This window comes from Lemur catta, chromosome X (genome assembly GCF_020740605.2).
Source record: "Lemur catta isolate mLemCat1 chromosome X, mLemCat1.pri, whole genome shotgun sequence".
Taxonomy (NCBI): domain Eukaryota; kingdom Metazoa; phylum Chordata; class Mammalia; order Primates; family Lemuridae; genus Lemur; species Lemur catta.
In genome coordinates this window covers 10,782,747-10,806,092 of record NC_059155.1, presented here as the reverse complement: position 1 = coordinate 10,806,092, position 23,346 = coordinate 10,782,747, and the positions used below count along the sequence as shown (strand labels likewise).

At 34.7% G+C, this 23,346-nt stretch overlaps 1 protein-coding gene across 1 annotated transcript in view; it reads right to left on the bottom strand.

Moving 5' to 3' along the window:
- Positions 1 to 20,821, bottom strand: part of RADX (RPA1 related single stranded DNA binding protein, X-linked) — a 54,262-nt gene extending 33,441 nt beyond the window's left edge. The window contains exons 1-4 of the mRNA XM_045538118.1: positions 20,138 to 20,821; positions 10,576 to 10,718; positions 7,607 to 7,799; positions 78 to 186 (exon numbers count right to left, since the gene is read on the bottom strand). Coding sequence (XP_045394074.1) covers positions 78 to 186; positions 7,607 to 7,799; positions 10,576 to 10,718; positions 20,138 to 20,780 — 1,088 coding nt within the window. The 5' untranslated portion in view covers positions 20,781 to 20,821. The remainder of the gene's footprint in view (positions 1 to 77; positions 187 to 7,606; positions 7,800 to 10,575; positions 10,719 to 20,137) is intronic.
- Positions 20,822 to 23,346: the final 2,525 nt, after the last annotated feature.

Genomic DNA, 23,346 nt, shown 5'->3' with positions numbered 1-23,346 from the left:
ACAAATTATAATGCATTGTTTTTCAGTAATTGATGTTAAAAATTAATATTTAAGACATTTACAAGCAACTATTTTACCTTGTGATAAATCGGTGACTTAATTTTGGCAGTCTCCATTCTGGTTTCACCTGCTTTTCTGGAATGATAATTATATTTGTTGGAGGATCTCGAAGATTCAGGCAGATTTCTGAAAAACAAATAAACTACTTTAATATGATATTTAATACATACTAAAGAATATACATGTACATACATTACACAGCAAAGTAACAGACTGAACATTTTGGAACCTACCACCAAACCCAAGAACTAGATCATTATCAATGGTCTTCTGCCTCCATTATCATGTCCACTTATTTCTCCACCAAAGATCAACCATACCTTGAATTTTATGTTTTATCATTTTCTTAACTTAAAAAAGGTTTTCTCACTTATATGTTTTTGCCCAAATAAAATAAGTTTGTCTTTGTTTTTTAACTTCATATAAATGAAATTATACAATAGATAGTATTCTAGGCTACTTTTTTCACTTTTTTTTTGCTAAAATTCATTCATGTACCTGCATATAGCAGGGTTACTTTTCATTTCTATGGCTGAATAATGTTCCAGTGTGTCAATATACTATACATTGCTGTGTTGATGGACATCTGAATTATTTCCAGGTTTTTGCTATTACATAGGATTATTATGAATATTTTTGTATATGTCTCCCTGTGCATACAGGCAAGTGGTTTTTTTTTTTTGAGACAGAGTCTCGCTTTGTTGCCCAGGCTAGAGTGAGTGCCGTGGCTTCAGCCTAGCTCACAGCAACCTCAAACTCCTGGGCTTAAGCGATCCTACTGCCTCAGCCTCCCGAGTAGCTGGGACTATAGGCATGCGCCACCATGCCTGGCTAATCTTTTTTTCTATATATATTTTTAGTTGGCCAGATAATTTCTTTCTATTTTTAGTAGAGATGAGGTCTCACTCTTGCTCAGGCTGGTCTCGAACTCCTGACCTCGAGCGATCCTCCCACCTCAGCCTCCCAGAGTGCTAGGATTACAGGAGTGAGCCACCGCGCCCGGCCCAGGCAAGTGTTTTTATAAGGTATTATACCTAGAAGTAGAAACTCTGGATTGTACGATATATAAATGTTCAACTCTACAGGCTAATCCCAAATTATTTTAAGTAATTAACCTATTTATATTTCCACCAGCAATGTGTAAGAATTCCCAAAGATACACATCCTTTCCAAACTTTGGTATTGTCAAATTTTTTATTTTTTGAGAACCTAGTGATATGACAATTTGTTGTGGTCTTGTTTTATATTTCTCTTATTAGTAATTATATCGAACAACAATTCATATACTTATGGTCCATACATACATCCTCTTCTGTGAAATGCCTGTTTGTGTCTTTTGCCCATTTTTTTCCTGAATTGTTTGTTTTTAAAAATGTATTTGCAGGAATTGTTTATATATTAATTCTTTGTTGACTATGTAGTTGCAAATATTTTCACCCAGTTTGTGCCTTGTTTTTTCATTTCTTATGCTGTTTTTTGATGGACATGAATCCTTAATTTTAATGTAGTTATTAGGTTTGTTAATATTTCTTATGGTTACTACTTCTTATGTCTTATCCAAGAAATCCTTCCTTATCTCAAGGTCAAACTCTGGGTTACTTTCTATAAAGTTCTTCTATAAGTTCTTTCTGTAAGTTCTTCAAAAAGTTTTGCCTTTCACATTTAAGTACTAGATATATCTGGAATTGATTTTTTATATGGTATGAGATAGGATATACTGTAATTTTTCTCATATATTAATCAAGTATCTTACTACTATTTACTGAATGGTTCCTCCTTTCTTGATGATCTAGCAGCAGTCCCCAACCTTTTTGGCACCTGAGACTGTTTTCATGGAAGACAATTTTTTTCCATGGACTGGGGAGGGAGGGGATGGTTTGGGGATGATTCAAGCACATTACATTTATTGTACACTTTATTTCTATTATTATTACATCATAATATATAATGAAATAATTATACAACTCACCATAGTTTGGAGACATCTGCTATACAGCACAACTGTCATATCAAAATTCTATATGTTTAGGGCTATATCTTGGCTCTCTATTGTGATTCATTGGTCAATTTATCTATACTTGCACCAATACAACATTGTCATAAATACTATAGCTTTATAGTAATTCTTGATATTTGTAAGACAAACCCTTACTCCCCTATTAGCCCCCTGTTCTTTTTCTTCAGAAGTGCCTTGACTATTCTTGGCAATTATGTGCTTCCATCTGAATTTCAGAATCAGTTTGTCAGTTTTAGAAAAAAAATCTGATGAAATAGCACTCAATCTATAGATCAATTTGAGAGGATTTATTTATGAAATTGAGACTGACCTCCCATCTGTGAACACGGGATATTTCTCCACTTACTTAAGGTTTTCTTAATCTGTCACAGAATTAGTTAAATAAAAAAATATTTAAGGCTTTATTATTAAGGCTTTCTCAATGTCTTTGAATAATGTATCATAATCATCTCCACACAGGTCTTACACATCTTCTTTTAGATTTATTTCTGGATACCTTATAGTTATTGTTGACAATGTAAATAATGTTTTGAAATTATAATTTCTAACTCTTTAGTATTGGGGTATACAAAATCAGTTGACTTTTGTATAGTGACCTTACAACTAGCTTTGCTAATATCTTATTAGTTTTAATACTTTGTGTTATTTTGAATTTTCTGTATAGAAAATTTAATTTGTAAATAACAAGTTTTATGTTTTTCTCTAAAATTCTTGTGTCTTTAATACAGTTTGTCTTCTCACACTGGCTAGGACAGGCAGTACAACATTAAATAGAAATAGTAATAGGAGGCATCCATGTTCCCCATTTTAAAAAGAAATGTTTCTAAATTTTCCCCATTAAGAATAGTGTTTGCTGTTTTGTCCCCATTAAGAATTATGTCTGCTGTTTTGTTTTTATTTTGTAAATACCCTTTATTACGTTAAGGAAGGTTCCTTCTCTTGCTATTTTCTTTTTTAAATTAACAAATGGGTGTAAATTTTTTTTAAGCCTACAGCACCTGGTATTTACAGGTGATCTCCCATCCAAGTACTAACCAGGCCCAATCCTGCTTAGCTTCCAAAGGGCAGGGTGGGTGAGATGGGCAGTTCATGGTGGTATGGCGAAAGACAGGTATAAAATTTAAACAAACACTTTGTGTATCTATGAGAATGATCATTATTTTCTTTGTTAATGTGAGTGACACATAGATTTTCATATGTAAAACTAACCTTAATTGCTCTACATAGTCAGTAAAAAAAAAACTAATTTTACATTGCTGGGAAAAAATGCAACTTAGTCACAGTGCCTGATCTTTTTTTTACATATAATTGAATTCAGTTTGTTAATATTCTATTAAGACTATCTATATATATGCTCATGGCTGAAGCTAGCCCATAATTTTCTTCCTTCATGCTATTCTTGTTTGGTTTTGATTATCAAGGTTATATTAGTAGCAAAGAACGAGTTAGAGGATATGCTCTCTTAGTCTATTCCATGGAATAGTTTTGGAATGCTATCTTCCTTGAATGTTTGGTAGAATTTGCCTGTAAGATGATGTATGCCTGATATTTTCTTTGCGGGAAAATTTTAAACCTCTGATTCAATTCTTTTAATAGTTATATAGGTATTTGGACTTTCTACTTCTTTTTATGCCAGTAAGTTATATTTTTCTAAGAATTTGTTGTGTAGCAAACAAAGCTTAAACCAGCATGAAGATATCTGATTTCTAGTCCTGCCTATTACTAGCCATGCGACTGGAAAAATCCACTTTATCATAACCAAGGGAAGTTTGTATTATGTGATATTACCTCGCACCTAGAAAATTGTTTGCATTTTATAAAGCACTTTCATAGTCATAGTGCCACCTGATTATATTCAAGATCCCTTCCAGCTCTAAAATGCTAGGATGCCTAATTAAATAAATAGCCCATCCCCCAAATCAAAAACACTTGATGCAATCATCTCAATATGTATTATGCAATACAGTTTGAAAATCTCAAGATTTTAAAAAGTTTATTATTTGGGTATGCTAGCTGAATACTATTTTGAAAACGTAGATAGAATCATATACAAAATGGCAATATACAAAACTATACATTACCAGCAAATAATATATCTTTTGTTTTGCAATAGAATTTTCATCTTTATAGGTTTTCATTTATTCAATCTTTTAAAAAATTATATCTTAGTTTCTCTAACTTGGAACTATATGTGTAAATATGAAAAATAAACCAAGATAAATAACCCCAATTGTTTGTCTTCCAACATCAACACCTAGAAGGCAGTGATACCACAAATTCTTATTCCCTTACTGACCTACTCTCCTCCCACCACACACTCTTCCTCATTTATACTGCTTGTAACATTTAAACTACATTGTTATTTTTCCTAATCTCTGCTTAACACTTTATCCTATCCAACCCATTCTCCTACTTTCCTGTCCATTCTCTCCTCAAATAAATTTTGATTCATTTCCTCTCCTCTTTTGTCTATCACAGTTTTTACTGTTTATTGTCATTTGTTTTTCGTTTTACTGTAATTTGTTTATCTTATAAATCTGCCACCCCATTAGACTATTTTTTAAGGGTAGAACTGTATATTATTTATCTTTGTATCTCCTGTGCCTAGCATGATTTACAGAACTGCCTTGGTTTCCCTTTGAAAGATCATTAATCCCCTTTCTACACGTTGTTTCTATGAGATCGACTTTTTTAGATTCCACATATAAGTGAGATCATACAGTATTTGTCTTTCTGTGCCCAGCTTATTTCACCTAGCGTAATGTCCTCCAGGAATCTAAAAAAGTAGATCTCAAAGAAACAGAGAGTAGAAAGGTGGTTACCACAGGCTGGGGAGGAGGGATGGATAAAGGGAAGATATTGATCAAAGGGTACAAAGTTTCAGTTAGAGTAGAGGAATAAGTTTTAAGCATCTATTGCATTGTATGTTGACCACAGTTAATAACGATGTCTATTTCAAAATTGCTAAAAGAATAGATAAAATTTTAATGTTCTCACTACAAAAAAATGATAAGTTGGTAACATGATGGATATTTTAATTACTTTGATTGAGTCTTGCTACAAAGTATACATAAATCAAAACATCATATTGGATCTTATATAAAAATATACAATTACTATCTTCAATTAAAAACAAATAAAGAAAAAATCTAGGAAAAATATCATTAATCAATTTGAGATAGGTAATTTTTAAAGATCAAAAATCCATAGTTTTCAACCCTGGCTGTACCTTAGAATCAGCTGAGGAATTTTAAAGCCATGCCTTGGTCCCCTTCTCAGAGTACTTAAATCAGAATCACTGAGAGTGGGACACTAGTGGCCTTTTAAAGTGCCCCAAGTGATTCTAATGTCCAGCCAGTGTTGAGATCTACTTATACATGTAGGTGACTGCCTGTGTTTGTAAATAAAGTTTTATTGAACATAGTCATACCCATTCATTTACATATTGTGTATGGTTGCCTTCATTCTACAAAGGCACAGCTGAGTAGTTGCAACAGAAACTATATGGCCTGCAAAGGCTAAAATATTTACTATCTGGCCCTTTATAGAAATAGTTTTTTGATCCCTGAAAAAGAGGGAAAAAATCCTGTTACTTATCAAGATATGGGGAGAAAATAGAGACTGCTGCTAACATTAATGAGAAGTAAAACAGTTTTAAAGACTAAAAGGTACCTTTTAAATATATTCTTATCAAGGTTATCATTTTAAAAAATAATTTCTGTATCTGTAATTACTTACTTGAAAGCATAAATAATTTTTCATATCTTAGTTTCCATTATGAAAATCTGGCCCTATGATTCTGTATAACAGGGGTAGCATAGTGTTTGGTTCAGTTTCAGTGTTAATTTTTTTTAGTGGTTGGTTATCTACTGACTACATGCTATCTATGGTCCTATTTTTCATATGTTTTTAAGGCTTAGAAGCAGCTATTAGTACCAGATACATTTCTAGATTTATTCACAGCCATGTAAAAACTATGATTTAAATTATCTCTCTTTACATCAGAAAACAGTGTATGTAGTAGAAAGAACATTGGGCTAGGTAGCAGGAAAACCAGGTTTTGATTTTCACTATGCCAGTGATTTAGTATTTGTTATGAACAAAGTGACTTACCTCATCTGTTACTGACAAAGAATGTCTTAATTCTTACTAAAGAGTTTTATCACCTGGTTGTGGAATATAATTTATAATTTGGTAGACATAATAATACATGTTGTGAATTAGCTTCCTCTTGTCAACTTTTACTGTACCTTCTCAAGTAAGTCACAATATCTCTATCAGTTTAATTTCTTACCTTTCTACAGCAAAGACTAATGAGATAATGGGCTAAGTGTACCAAACTATCTAGGTAATGACTTCTTTATCTAGAAAGATCTGATCAATGCCTGAAAAATGCTTAAGATTATTATAAAGAATCATATGAGGTTTTCCCAAATAAATACACATTTAAGAAGACAATGAGCAACTGCTATATTTATCTGAATATTCTTTAAGTAATTAAACTCAATGGATTAGCTGGGTAATTTAGAATACATAGAAATTCAGGTTCAGAATTAAAAAACTATTATAAGCCAAAAATAATACCTAAACTTGCTAAGTGATATAATCTACAATTCTGAAAAATAAAAATGAAAAAAATCACATCTACATCTAAAAGCAACCATTTAATATATTAATTTTAATGCTCCTAAAATATCTGGGATGTCAAAATGTCCAAACTTTGATTTCAATACTAATTAGGAAAAGCCCTTTCAAGATTGCCACAATGGGCAAAATTTGAATATTGACTATAGGTTTGTTAGATATTAGTACTTTATCAATTTAAAATTTCCTGATTTAGGTAATTATACTATGATTATATAATAGACTGTTCTTGTTATTAGAAAATATACACCAAAATATTATTGAAGTATTTAGGGGTAAGAGGGTATATATGGCTACTACTTTCTCTCTAATGGTTCAAAGGTAAATATATATATATGTATGTATATATAGATATATATGTATATATATTTTTGTGTGTATGTGTCTGTGTGTGTGTATATATATATATAGAGAGAGAGAGAATGATAAAGCAAAGGTAAATGATAGCAATTATTGAATATGGGGTGAAGGATGTATGGGAGTTCTTTATACTATTCTTTCAACTTTTATGTTAAGTTTAAAATTATTTCAAAATAAAAAGTTAACAAAAGCACTTTCAAGATAGTACCTAGTAGTTATGGCAAAATATATTCATTATTAAATTAATATTATATGATAAAAAATACAAAAATAAGTATATCCCAATTGGAGCTCATTCTTTAATCAATAAGTATCTGAGATGATTTTTCTTAAAAAATATAATAATAAATAATTATATTTATTAAGTTATGTGATTGCCTGAAAATTTTATTGATAAAGGAATTTAAAGGGTTGTCAGGCTTTAACACCTTTAATAATTTTTATGGTCCTTTGCCTGATCTGGTACTTTGTAAATTTATATAAACAAACACAGTCATAAGACAACAAATTCATTGAATACTTAACCCATTGTAGAAATTGGTTTGACCTCTGGATCCACAGAGAGAGGCTGCATCCTCAATGAATAACTCTTTTTAACAGAATAATCTTGGAGCAGAAGAATTAAACCAACCCGCAAACTTTTATACCATTCAGGACACAGGGCATTCCACATAATCACTGACACCATGCCTGAACCGTCAGCAACTTCCAAAAAGGTCTAGAAAAAAAAAGGTAAAAGCACATACATATTTGTCACTTTTATCTATATAGATGACATATAGCATATTATCTGTGATAATTTAGACTGATAGAAAGTGACATTTAAATTTAAATTCTTTATAGGTAATGATTCCGTTGTCAAGTCTGCTGATATTGGTGATCTACAGAAGAGATTGCTACCAGATTCATGGACGTAACCAGATTTACTACTAACTTGCTGTGTGATTGTAGACTCTGAAGACACAGGTCAAATCTTATTTATATTTGGCTTTCCCATAATGTTTAGCACAGTGCCTTACAGAGTAATCCCACGATACATTTCTCAAATGAATGAGACAAGTCACATTTTAAAGGTTGTAAGTGAAGATCTTGACATCATTCTTCATTACTTGACCTGTTAGAGGGCTTTGATATTCATATTAGCGAACTTTAGATAAACATACAACTGAGTACAATGCCATCAATGTCCTGATTATATTAATTTACTTACAGTGATATCTGAGACTCTGGTATAAATGACATGGGAATTATTTCTGAGATACTACTTGAGAAATTATGCTAGCAGGAAGGGGAATGTTAACACCAGCATACATTATTGCTGAGTCTGGGTATAGTTAAAATAAAAAAATCTGTTGCAGCAGAAAGTATTTTATGGAGTTTTTCCCAGTTTTAAAATATAGACAACTTTGGTTCTACATAAAAGGCAGTCTTCAAAATGTTCTCTAGCTCTTTTAGTTTCTTCTTAAATGCTGATGCTACATTTTCAGATCTTTTTTCTTACTGATGAATATATATTTCAGGTAGTTCATTCCTTTATTCATTAAACATTTACTGAGTCTCTATTATGTTCCAAACATTATGTTAGTCACTGGGATGAAGAGATGAATCAAACTATCCCTAATAATGATAGCTAATATATATATCTATATATATATGTATACATATATATCTTACTATGTATCTGGAATATAGGTAAATGCTTTACCTGTATTAATTAATTCGATCCTTACATCAACCTTGTAAGATAAATACAGCTAGTACCCCCATTTTACAGATGAGTAAACTGAGGCTTAAAAAGGATAAATAATTTTCCTTACATCATAAAGCTAAGAAATGGGAGAGCGAGCTGAGATTTGAACTCAGTTCATCTGACTACAAGGCATGCACTCTTAAGCACTATTACATACTGCTTCCCTACAGTCAGGGAGCTCACAGTAGAGTAAGGTTAGCCATTGTATTAACAAATATGTGTAACTGGGTTATGCATGCTCTGACAGACCTATGTTAGGGTATATAATGGAGTCCTGAGTAGCACGTAGTTAATTCTCCTTAGTGACTATGCATATGGTTATACATGGAAAGGCTTAAAGCAGAGGTAAGCACTGAACTGAATCTTAAAGGTGGCTTTGCTAATCTGACGAAAATTGAGAGGAAGAGCACTCTAGGCAGAAGAAACAACATGAGCAGAGGCATGAAAGGTAGAAAACAATTGGTTATTTTTAGGAAGTTCTAGGTAGGACAATTTGGTTAGTATGAGGCATGGAGGGTTCAGGAAGAGATGAGACTGGACAGGTAAGCAGGGGCAAGATGATGGAGACACAAAGAGTAGGAAGCCAAAGAAACAAGTAGAGTCAAAAATCTAGGGAGGAAAGTATCTCAACAATGAGAAAAGCAAAAAACTATAGAGGGATGACTGAATAATGTATGCTATCATATGATAGAATCTATAACTATGAAAAATTATGAAGAATTCAGTGATATGAGAATATACTTAACAAAATATTAAATGATACAAAATTGAATGCACACTGTGGTTCTTATTTTGTAAGATAATTTAATGTGATATATGACATAGTCACATGCAATATAATACATATGTTCATAGATGAGATATATATAATAGATAAGATATGATAGATATGTGTATATACATGATATACATATATATGTGTGTATACATATGACTTACACACACACAAGAAATGGAATAAAACACACCATGTTAACAGTGGCTCTCTTTCAGTGGTAGGATCTTGGGTGATATTATGCTCTTTATACAGCTTTTTATGTTTTCCAAATTCCCTATAATAAGCATGTGTAACTTTTATAATAAAGGCTTAATAAAACACCTAAAATAGTTCTTGATAATATGGGAAAATACAATATAATACTAAGTAAAAGCAGAACACAAACATATGAAGAAAGTAGATCGCATCAGCATTATATGGCACAGAGAGAGTCAAGATAATAGAAAAGTGTCACATGGATTTGATAATCAGGTTACTGGTGAACAATGAGCTGAAGAAAAAAGCTAAACTTATTGTGTTGAGAAGTGGGAGGCAAGGAAGTGAAAACATCTAGTGTAAGGTACTCCTTTAAGAAGCTTTCTTGAAGAGAAGGAGAGAAGGAATAGAGGAATCATAAGGTCAACAGAAATTTTTTTCTTTTCTCTCTTTTTCTAAATGGAAAATATAGTATGTTTATGTGCTGGGGCAGAAAGCATAGCTGAGAAGAAAAGGTTGAAGATAAAGGCAAAGGTGTGAAGGAGACCAGGTAGATCAGGGAACTGAAGGGCACCAATACAGAAAGGATTTCTTTTTCTACAATAAAGCATGTAGAAAATACTTTGTAATATATATTTATGTACATTTAAAAATTATTACATCGACCTTATAAAATGGTATTTAAACAAATATGTTATAGTATGAAGTCATGTCTATAAGTTATAATCTATAACTTTAAATTAACATGTAATATCTTATCAATACTTGTACCTGGTATGGTTCAATCATCTTTTTATCAGGTTTCCCATAGTATCGCAGTTTTGATTTATGCAAGATCCTCACAAGCAATGCAGGAAAACTTCTTCTGTTAGCCCAGGTCATTTCAAGGTGAGAAAGTGAAATTATTTTGGTATCTAAAATATAAAAAAAGAGTAAAAATCCTATTTAATATGTCATGGCAATTTCAAAGATCTATTTCAATGGTTATAAATGGTAGCCAGATCATACCCAAAGCAACTCCTTCTTGCCAGCTAAACTACTCTATACACTTCTCCCACCTAAACTACATACCATTTCTAATACCGACAGCTAAAATTTATAAAGGACTTACTATGTGCCTGGAACATAGGTAAATACCTATATTAACTAACACGCTGTTTCATCTAGAATGTCTTCCATTTTACCAAACCATGTAATTACTTCTTGGAAAACTTGGATCTGAACTCACCTCCCTTAAGACATTTTGTGGAAAAACTCAATGCCTTGGAATATTTTACCACTACTAATCACTTATATATTTAATTTATAGAATTGTTTTATGATACATTTCTGTATTGTCCTCACCTCAGTTTTATATGTGTAAGTTCCATCTTTCCCAAACATGCCAGCCATAGACCTTTGTACTTGCTGTTTCCTCTGTCTGGAATGTCATTCCCTTAAAATAGCCAGGTTACTTTCTCCCTCTTCAGGTTTTGTTCAAAGGTCACTTTCTCAGTGATGTTATTCCTAACCACCCTATTGAAAACTGATCCCCCATCCCACTTTATTTTTCTACAGAGACTTACTATCTTCTCATATACTATATAATTTACTTTGAAATGTTTTAGTTTTTAAGCCTGCTGGCAAGCATAAAAACTGCTTAAAAGCTATTCATCATCTTAAAGGATTAATTTGTACTCCTGATTTTCTTCTTCCTTGGATTAAGAGGGGTCCCATCTGCACTTCTCTCCACATTTTGCTCTCTCACAGCCCACAGTACCAACTTTTAGAACCTGACTTTGCATTAGTTCCAATATTTCTTTTGCTAAGGCACTCTCCACTTCCAACTTTGTTTACATGTTTTACCTAGACAACATTTTTGCATAAAAATCATACTTGTAATTTCTTTTTAGTAAGAGCTTAAGTGGTATTTTATAATTCTGCCTCTACCATAAAAAACACACACAATTTTCAGTATTAGGACAGCCCGTGTAATTTTCCTTCCAGATCCTTCCAATACATTACTAGCTCAGGATCACAGGTCCTAATATTTGATCTGATATAATTTAGTGATTTCCTTTTTAATATAGTCAGACAAATCTTGGATCAGCTTTGAATTATCTGGAATGTACATGGAACACTCTTGATCAATGAAGGCATATACACCTCCTTTACTGGGTGGAATAAATTCAAGAGCTACGTGATTTTGTAAAACCAGATTTCTAAGAGCTACTATTTCTGCTATAATTAGGTCCAGAGAGTTAGCTGTGATCATACGTCTGCCTGGTTTACATTTTTCCCAGTTTGAATTTTTAACTCACAAACTTCATAGAACACACATATATTGCTCAAATTCAAAAAGGAACTACACTGTAGTCTCAGCTACTCGGGAGGCTGAGGCAGGAGGATCACTTGATCCCAGGAGTTTGAGGTTGCTGTGAGCTAGGCTGATACCACGGCACTCACTCTAGCCCGGGCAACAAAGTGAGACTCTGTCTCAAAAAAAAAAAAAAAAAAAAAAGGAACTGGCTATTTATAGACAATGAGCAATCTGTGTAAATTAATAGCAATAAATGTGTTCATTATTTAAAAAGAATGAAAATAAATAAACTAGATAATTAATATAAAAAGCTAGAAGGTAAGCAATGGAACAGTGACTCTCAAATTTTTGGTCACAGGACCCATTTACATTCTTAAAAATTGAGGACCTTGAAGAGCTTTTGTTTTATGTGGGTTACGTCTATCGATATCTACTGTATTACAAAATAAACTAAACAATTTTTTAAAAATTATCAACTCATTTAAAAATAACAATAAACTAATACATATAATTATAAATATATTTTGGAAAGATTACTATATTTTCCAAAACAAAAGAAATTTAGTGAGAAAAGTGGTACTGTTTTACATTTCTGCAAATCTCTTTAGAATCTAGCTTAATAAAAGATAGCTAGATACTCATATCTTCTTTGGCATCCAGTCTGTTTCAATGTCACATGTCATGTAGTGTCTGGAAAACTTCACTGTACACTTGTCAGAGAAAGAGTGAAAAAAGGTAAGTAAAGCCTTAGTATTGTGAAAATAGCTTTGACTTCATGAATACCCTGAGTATGTCTTGGAGACACCACCAGAGGTTCCTGGACCATACCTTAAAAACTGTTGCAAAAGAATAAATCTAAGGAATGCAGAAGGTATAAAGACAAAAGCTGAAAATAATAAATTAGAAAACACTATACCACAATAAAAAAACCCAGTAGTACCAGTAAATCCAATTCTTTGAAAAAATTAATGAAAAGGTAAGCCTTTGGCAAGTCCAATCATGAAAAAAGAAAATAAAAACGTAATATTCAGAATATGATCAACTATACACAAAGAAAAATTGTTAAAAGATTATTATATATGATTCTACATCAATAAACTGGAAAATATCAGGGAAATAATCTTCTAGGAAAATATAAGTTACCAGTGTTACCTTAAGAAGCAGAAGAAAACCAGAATAGTTCCTTAACCACGGAAGAAAATGAAAAAAGTCCACAAATAATGGCCTCCAAAAACGGCAGCAGGTTCACATTGTTTTACAAGAAAATTCTAACAACTTTCAAAGAATAGCTCTTTTCCTGAGCTATAAATTGTCCCAGAGCCCAGTAAAATATTTAAATTGTACCAATTCACTTTATAAACTTAGAATAATCCTGAAAAATCCCAAGAGAAATAGTACAAAAGAGAAAACTATAAACCCAAATCATTTATGATGGCAAAAATCTTAAATCAAATACTTTCATATCTAATATAGTAGCATGCCAAAAGACAACCATGCCATGACCAAGTAGAGTCCTAAACATATTCTCTAGTTCAGTAGGGGGATATTATAAATTCTTAATAATTCTGGAGACTGACACAGACACGTAAGTTTAAATAATTCTGTTAATACATAATGGGTGCGATGCGCACTGTCTGGGGGATGGACACGCTTGAAGCTCTGACTCGGTGGGGGTGGGGGGCAAGGGCAATATACGTAACCTAAACATTTGTACCCCTATAACATGCTGAAATAAAAAAATAACTATGTTAAAACATTAAGAGTAACCACAAGGAGAATACAAACATAATGTATAACTTCTAAACTACTAGAAGAAAAAAAATACTTTAATCCTGCAAGAGTCAAACAATAAAGGATGGTATATAGTAAACGTAAAGCAGGATTTCAGTAACAGGTACAAACATTATTAATCACATTAAATTCATCTCCTAAAAAGAATTGGTTTGGATCAAAAAAGCAGAATCGTAGCTATATGCTTCTTAAAAAAGAAAAACCTACAACAAAATGGAAATAAAGGGATGGACAAAGATACACTAGGCTAGTGGGTCTCAAAGTGTGGTCTTTGCACCAGCAGCATCATCACCACCATTGACTTATTAGTGATGCAAATTCTAGGGCCCTGCCCCAGACCTAATGAATCAGAAACTGGAGCAGGTGCTCAGCAATGTGTATTTTAAAATGCTCCTGAGGTGTTATGCACACTCACTCAATTTTGAGAACCACTGCCCTAAGTGCTACCAAAAAGACAGAAGTGATAAACATTACCATCTGATAAAATAGAATTCAAGGCAAAAAGGGAAAAAGAGGCAAACTCCATATTGATGAAGTGTAAAACCCACCAAGATATTAATCTGCTACGAAATTTTACACATTATAGCAACATCTAAAGCAAAAATTTTTTTTAATCTCTTAGATATGTTTTATTAACTTTTGATCCCTTATACTTTTCAGTATATTACAATATTTCTAGTGTGCATTAATTTTTAAACTAATTTTATATATCATGTTTATACACTTATATATAATAAAAGTTATTATAATATAATAAAAGTTAAGTTAAGTTATAAGTTATAAGGCTTATGTCTTCCATCCCTCCCTATGCCTGATTCATGGTTCCCAGAGCAGTCACTTGACTTTCAACTTTTTTTTTTTTAATTTCAGCTCATTATAGGGGCACAAAAGTTCAGGTTATACACATTGCCCATATCCCCCATCTCCCCGAGCCTGAGCCTCAAGCGTGTCCATTCCCCAGACGGTGCGCATCGCACTCATCACATAGGTATGCACCCATCCCCTCCTCCCATCCCCTCCAGTCAGAACTTCAAGTGTGTCCATTCCCCAGACAGTGCGCATCGCACTCATCAAGTAGGTATACATCCATCCCTTCCCCCCAGCCCCCACCTCTGTCCGATACCCAATTGGTGTTATTCCCAAATGTGCACTTAGGTGATGATCAGGGAAACCAGTTTGCTGGTGAGTACATGCGGTGCTTATTTTTCCATTTTTGGGATACTTCACTTAATAGAATGGGTTCCAACTCTCTCCAGGAGAACCAAAGAGATGCCATATCACCGTTACTTCTTATAGCTGAGTAATATTCCATGGCATACATATACCACATTTTGCTAATCCATTCATGAATTGATGGGCATTTAGGTTGTTTTCACATCTTTGCAATTGTGAATTGTGCTGCTATAAACATTCAAGTGCAGGTGTCTTTTATATAGAATGAAAAAGCAAAAATTTTTAGAAACATAAAGAGAATTGGATAAAACTATCATCATAGAGAAAAGTCAATATTCCTTTCAGAGAAATGGGCAAACAGATTAAAAATAAGAACTATAGAATTAAAAGTTAAAAGACTTTGAAATGGAAGGTATTACTGATAGCACATAGTACCTTTCTGTATCTGTCATTCTACATGCTGTACATTAATGTGGTTATCTTAAACTTTTCCTACTGCTAATATTTTCTTGCCAAACAAAATGAGATGTGTGTGAGCAGATTCAAGGCTGATATTTTTTCAAAAGCACTGGGACCTGGAAGACTTTGGGCAGCAGCAAAGAGACCTTTCCATTTTGTGACTGTCATTAGATAATTTTTAGACAATAAACTTTTCTAGAAATGTTGAGAACTCTTAAAAAAAAAGGAATATAGAATATTTGAATTAAATTTTAAAAACCTGGTATAATAAGGAACTTTAGATCTAATAAATAAGCTTTTTCTAAACTTTTAGATGTTAAAGAGAAACTCCAATTTAAAATAAAAAAATTTGAGTAATGAATAACAATAAAATATCTATACTTCAAAACTTGGGGGGTGCAGCTACAGCAGTCAGTACCCACGGGAGATTTCAGAATTTTGAAAGCTTCTGGAAGCAATACACAAGTAAATAAATGAATGAAGCATTCAACTGAAGAAAGTAGTACAAGAAAAATATAAACAAAGGAAGTACATATACAGAATTAAAGATGATAGCAGATATTAAGTAGAAAACATCTCCTCACTACAGATTTCATTATTAGTAAAGCCAAGAGGCTTTTATAAAATAACAATAAAACAGACAAACCTCTGACGAGCCTGATCATGAAGAAAGGTGAACACACAAACATTAAGATCATGAAAGGAGACATAACTGACAAGACAATAAAAATATGGAGTACTATATGCAACTTTGAGATATAGGTGAAATGAGATTTCCTAGCGAAATATCAACTGTCAAAAAAGGACTCAACAAGCAGCATTATTGGTTTGATCACTTTCTCTACAAAGAAATTGAAAAGGAGTTATTGCCACCATCCCCCAATCCCAGCCCAAGATATCAGGTTCAGATAGTTTTAGGGGTAAATTCTGTCAAACCTTCAATGAGCATAAAATATCTGAAAGCACAGAAAAACAGGCAAGCTTCCCAATTCATTTTACTAGGTTAATATTAACCTGATATTAAAATAGCACTGAAAAGGTATCCCCCGCCCCCCCAAAAAAACCCAAAATGAAACCTATGGACCAAATTCACTTAAATATAAAGATGTAAAAATAATAACCAAGTGGGGATTCAAAAGTGGTTGAACATTAGAAAATCCATCAGTTTATTTCATTTATTCCTTTATTCAACACTTATACTGAATGCCTACTATGTGCCAGGCATTGTTCTGGCTATAGGGGATATGGCCCACAGCAGTGAAAAAAAGTCATAGATCTCATAGAACAGGTAGGGGGAAGAAAAAAAACAACCAAATAAAATAATTCCAAAATGTTATGATTCCATGAAGGGCATTTGCAGGGTGATATAATAGGAATAAATGGGGAGGGAATACTTATTTAAATAGCCCTTTTTAATATGTTTTATATATTTGGGCTGGAACCTGAGGATGGGAAGAAACTATCCAAAAAGAGGAAAAAGCAGGTGCAAAGTACCTGAGGCAGGAAAAAGCCTCAGGTTTTTCCTGAGGTTTGAGGATCAAAAAGAAGGCTGGGATTGCTAGAATAAAATGGTGGAAGAGAAGGGGTAGAGATGAGGTTATAGAGGTGAGTAAGGGCTTCTATAGGGCAGGGGTCAGCAAATTATGATTCATAAGCCAAATCCAGCCTGTTGCCTGTTTTGTGGTAAATAAAGTTCTACTGGAACACAGTCAGACTCATTCATTTACATATTGCCTATGGCTGCTTTCCCTATACAATAGCACAATTGAATAACTGTGACAGAGATTATACGTCCCACACAGACAAAAAGATTTACTATCTGGCTCTTTACAGAAAGCTTGCCGACCTCTGCTGCAGGGCCTTGTGGACCTATGGCTTGCAGTTTAAATACAATGGGGAGCCACTGGAGAGATTTAGGCAGGAGAGTGGCATGATCTAATCTCTACTTTAAAAAGTTATCTCTGAGGTCACAATATGTGTGACCTTTTGGGTAGGGTGCTGATTATGAGGAGGCATGAAGGAGTCTTTTGGGGTGATTGAAATGTACTATATCTTGTTGCGGGGGTGGTTACACAGGTGTGAATATGTATGTAAAAATTTATCAAACTGTATTTTTAAGATCTTTTTACTTTACTGTGTACAAGGTAAACCTTAATAACAAGTTTCAAAAGCACAAAAACTACCATAAACAAAGTTAAGGGAAAACGAACCAAATGCAAGAAAATAATCTGCAGCATACAGCAGATAAAAATTTAATACCCATTGACAAAAAAATCCTATAAATTAACTAGAAAAAGTCAAAAGATGTAATTTAAAATAGTAAGATATGGGGAAATGGACACTGTGATATATATATGTTGGTGAATACAAATTAGTACAATCTTCAGAAGATGACTTGTCAATATCCACTAATTAAAAAATTCAAATACCTTTTAACCCAGCAATTTCATTTCTAGGAATCCATTCACCAGAAATACTTGAACATAGTGAACAAAAATATGTGTACATCCTAATGATGTTTAGCACTGTAGTTAATACTGAAAAATTAATAACTGCCTAAAACTACAAATTACTCATTCACATGGGTATGATTACATAAATTATAGTCACATCCATACTATCAAATATTTTATGTACAGTTATACATAAAAGATGCTTGAGATATGTTTAATGGAAATAGTAAATTACACAATGACATATAACTCATTTTTTTCAAAGATACACACCAAATCGCTGACAATTTGGAATTTTGAAAGGAAAGTTGAAGGCATGAGGGAAGGTGAAAGAGGTCTTTCACTGCACTCCAATATTTTATTATTAACAATTTCAAACATCCAGCAAACCTGAAAGAATTTTACAGTAAATATCAATGTACTCACTTCCTAGATTTTACCACCACCGTTTTACTATACTTGGGTCTTACACTTTTAACACAATATATATTCTTTTAAATATACAGTTTGGATCTTTTTATGGCACATGGATATTGGTTTTTGTAATAAAAATATGGTTTTGATGAACGAATAGATAATACTTTTATAGAACACAACCAAAATATACTTTTACAAAGTATTATCCCCTTCTTAATTCTTCTTTTAGGGCACTGATTTTTCATTTACATATTCAGTTCTAAAAATAGAAATGATCAGCATTTATAGTAATGCACTACTGTCTTATTCCATGCTCAAGATAAAATTATTCCATTATTTCATCCCCAAAATAACTATCTTGCTTGTAAAATTTAGTTATTTAAAACATCTTTGGCTACACATTTCTACATCTTTTTTCCTTATGACTAGATATGACTATAATTGCATATTTTTGAGCTAATTATCTTTACTTTCAAATTTGTTGCTCTTACACATCAGAGTTAGATTACCTATGATTTAGCATTGTGATGACAACATAAAAATAAAGGACTGAAAAGCAGTAGATGTAGAAAATTATAAGAAAATTATAATCTTTCTCCTTCCAGTACTTTCTCTTTTAATTTTTGCATTTTACTTATTCCCCATTCCATACATGTTCATGCCTATAGTACTATCATTCCCTTAATTCTGTCTTTTATAGAAAAAACATATTTTAGAGCAGTTGCTGATGACTAGCTAGCATTTTCAGGTTAACTTCCTACTTCTGATACAGAAAAACTGAACTTCTTAGATCAGTACTGCCCATGGTAAGCAATAAGAAACACGAAGATGAATATTCCACGCCTTCCCACAAAATCACATATTTAAAAAGTGATATTTACATAACTATAACACTCAAAGACATAAAAGTAGCATTTTGATCAATGTTAATTATTGAGGAGTACATCACGGAACATCCTTTTTGAGTAAACATGCAAATTCGCAAATTTTTACAACTCTTATGCTAAATTCAAATCTATAAGCTCTTCAACCGACACCATGTACTATTTCCTCAACTGAAATGGGAACGAAATTAAGATTAATTCCACAGTAGTCAAACGTATAACGAACGCCCGAGGAATACTGAATTCCACATCAGTACGTTTGCCAGACTGAATTTAAGATATAGTCAGACACTTCCCGAATTGGCCACTTTTGCAATCAAACCAAGACACAGGGCTGTGCAAATTTCATTAAGCGGGCGTCCTGCCCTTCAGTCATTCAAGAAAACTCGTCCGCTACCATTCCTGGCTCGTAATTAATACAAAAGCACCTCGTTTCCTTTCCCGTTAACACAAGCTCCTGAAAATCATTTCTTTTTTTTTTTGAGACAGTCTCGCTCTGTTGCCCGGGCTAGAGTTTGTGCCGTGGCGTCAGCCTAGCTCACAGCAACCTCAAACTCCTGGGCTGAAGCGATCCTACTGCCTCAGCCTCCCGAGTAACTGGAACTACAGACACGCGCCACCATGCCCGGCTAACTTTTTCTATATATATTTTTTAGTTGGCCAGATAATTTCTTTCTATTTTTTTTTTTTAGTAGAGACGGGGTCTCGCTCTTGCTGAGGCTGGTCTCGAACTCCTGACCTCGAGCAATCCGCCCACCTCAGCCTCTCAGAGTGCTAGGATTACAGGCGTCAGCCACCGCGCCCGGCCCTGAAAATCATTTTTTAAAAACCCTCTGTCGTTCCCTCCAAATACTTACCGCTAACAGTGTATTCCTCAGGTTGCTTGTCGGTTAACCAGATATCTCCATATGGATCTTCGTTATTCCACAGCGCCAGGTAATGACTCTTCCCGCCCCTTAAAGGCCTCTCTGGTTTCTCCCCGTGCGCGCTATTTCTGAAGGGAGTTTCTAAAGAAATCTCGTCTAAGGTATCCCCACAGTGGACATGATCTATGCACAGGATCCCCTGGCCTAACCTTTTCTCGTTGTAAAGACACGAGACTTTGCAAATTCTCATTTCTATGCCAACTTTAAGAATATTTTTATGTACGAGAGAGTTTAAGCTGGGGTCTAGGTAGCACTTCTCTCGGTACACCCCGTCTGAGATCGTCACATCAAAGCAGTAAAGAGGCAGCTTGGACATAGCGTCCCGTGGCTCATCCTCTAACAGGTACCGTTGAACGGCTAACACAGAGACAGGCACTATCTCAGAGGGGGTGATCCACTGGCGAGGTGAGCCGATTATTTGCTCAAGAACCTTCTGGATCCAGGATCTCGGCGGTTGGGCGCCAGCCCTTCGGGTCACCCCTCCCAGGACCCCAGACGGATTTCTCTCACGATTTGGTAAACCTAGCCCAGCATGTGAGGGGCCAGCCTGTGGCTGGCCTGACTCACCAGACATTGTTGGATAACTGCTGCGGACCCTCCTCACTCCCCAAAACTAGTCTGACCCGCGCAAAGCTGAGAGAAAATAAACCGCGCGCTTCGGCGACGATCGCTACTCTACCGGCTCTGACCAGCAAGGCTCCGCCCCGTAGCGAGGCTGCAACGGTATTGCGCGTGCGCGGCCCAGATATCCCGCCCCCTCACTTGGCGCGCTGCAACCGCCAAGGCACTGTTACTAGGCAGGCACGCGGGCCAGTTACGTAGCAGGTCGTAGGACCTCGTACTAGCCGGATTGCCGTCTGAAGGAGGGCTGTAAAGGGAGTGGGAGGAGGGAAGCGGCGGTAGTCACGGTTGCCAAAGTTGGGGCAGGTGCGTTCCCGGGTCTCTTTGGAGGAGGATGCCAAGAGGCAATAGAAAAGGGAAAGTGACGGGAAGCAGGGTGCAGGGAGTCATCGCTGAGGGGTTTGGGGATTTGGGCCTTGGGCCAACAACACAAAGTAATTTAGAGTTGGTTAGTATACATTAATGTGATTACATGGGTCTCCTGTAGTATGGACAAAACCAGATAATGTATGCACAACCTTTGGGACAGTCCCTGGCACAAAAAGTCCTCAATAAACGTTAGCTGCTATTGCCATTAGCATGAGCACAATTGTCTGTAGTGGCTCCCTCAGTGCAGGGTGGTTGAATTAGTGATTAAGTACAAATGAATATAGAAAATTGCAGAATTGGCTTGGTTAAGAGCTGTCTTTAGATTAGACTTCTTAAAATGCACATATATATATATATATAATTCCTGGTTTAACATACAGCTAGGATATAGAATTTCAGAAACTGCATTTCTTTACTACAAGGCATGTATCAGGAATGAATGTAAAGTGAAAAAGCCGATAAGAATAGTAAAAATTAAGGACAAATATTTACTAGATGTACCCAGATGCTAGTATATACAGAATGCAGTAATTATCCGAAGAATACTTTTAAAAATGATAATGAGCTAATTTTTAACATATAAATTCCCCTTGGCTCTTTATTTTATTGTTTATTCATTATCTGTGAAGTCCCTACTATGAAGCAGGCACTATTTTAGACCACTGGGAATAACTGTAGTCAGGTTGAGTCAAGTTTCTTCTCATTGGACTAAAGAACCCTGCCATTTTTAACACTTAACTAATTCACTCATTCTACACATATTTCTTTTCTTTTCTTTTCTTTTCTTTTCTTTTCTTTTCTTTTTTTTTTTTTTTTTTTTGAGACAGAGTCTCGCTGTGTTGCCTGGGCTAGAGTGAGTGCTGTGGCGTCAGCCTAGCTCACAGCAACCTCAAACTCCTGGGCTCAAGCGATCCTCCTGCCTCAGCCTCCCCAGTAGCTGGCACTACAGGCATGCGCCACCATGCCCGGCTAATTTTTTCTATATATATATTTTAGTTGGCCAGATAATTTCTTTCTATTTTTAGTAGAGACGGGGGTCTCGCTCTTGCTGAGGCTGGTCTCGAACTCCTGACCTCAAGCGATCCACCCGCCTCGGCCTCCCAGAGTGCTAGGATTACAGGCGTGAGCCACTGCGCTCGGCCTCTACACATATTTCTTGAGTGTCTGGTCTGGTCTTGCTATGGAGACCCAAAAACATAGTAAGGAAAAAAGGAGTGGAGGGGGCGGGAGTTAATATTTTGTAGAGTATGATTAGGGAAGGGCTCTCTAATAAGAAATTGAGTAGTGTAGAGATGTGCAGAAAGTGGGGAAGTGAGCTATGTGGATATCTGGGGGGATGACAGTTGAATTAGAAAGAACAGCCAGAGTAGATTCCACGAGAGCATAACTGATATTTTCAAGGAAATGCAAAAGCCAGTCAGCCACAGTGGAGGAGTGAGGGAGAGAGTGGTAAAAGATGAGGTCAGAGAGGTAGCAGGGTTTCTTCTATTTTGAGAAAAGGAGTGATATGCTGCGTCAGCTTGAGCTCCACTTCCTTCATGATGCCGCCCCTAACCAAGTCAGTCTAGAGTAATCTTTCTGTTTTCTGTATCACCTTGTATGTATCACTCATTTAACATTTATCATCTAATACCTTGCAATTAATAAAAACTTTTAATGTATGCATCCTGTCTCTCTAACTCAGAATTTCTCAAACTGGGCACTCTTGATATTTTAGGCCAAAAAATTATTTGTTGCACTGTAGGATATTTAGCAGCATCTGTGGTCTCTACCCACTAGATGCCTGTAGCACCTCCCCCTCCAGTTTTGACAAACAAAAATATCTCCAGACATTGTCAAATGTCCCTGAGGGGCAAAATTGCACCCGATTGGGACATCTGATTATGATCGCATTTAACTAGATTGTAAAAGTTCTGAGAGCAGAAACTGATTTGTTCTTTTTTGTTTCCTATAGTTTTTTCACTACTGCTGTGCATAAAAGACACTCAAATATTTTAAATAAGTGAAACATAATTCCCACTGACTGTCTACCGAAGGGAATATACAATATGGTTTTCCATAAACAAACAAATACAATATACAAAAATTCAAACTTACAAAACGTAAAATGAGTTCCTTGAGTGCAAGTACTTTGTTATGTTCACTGCTGA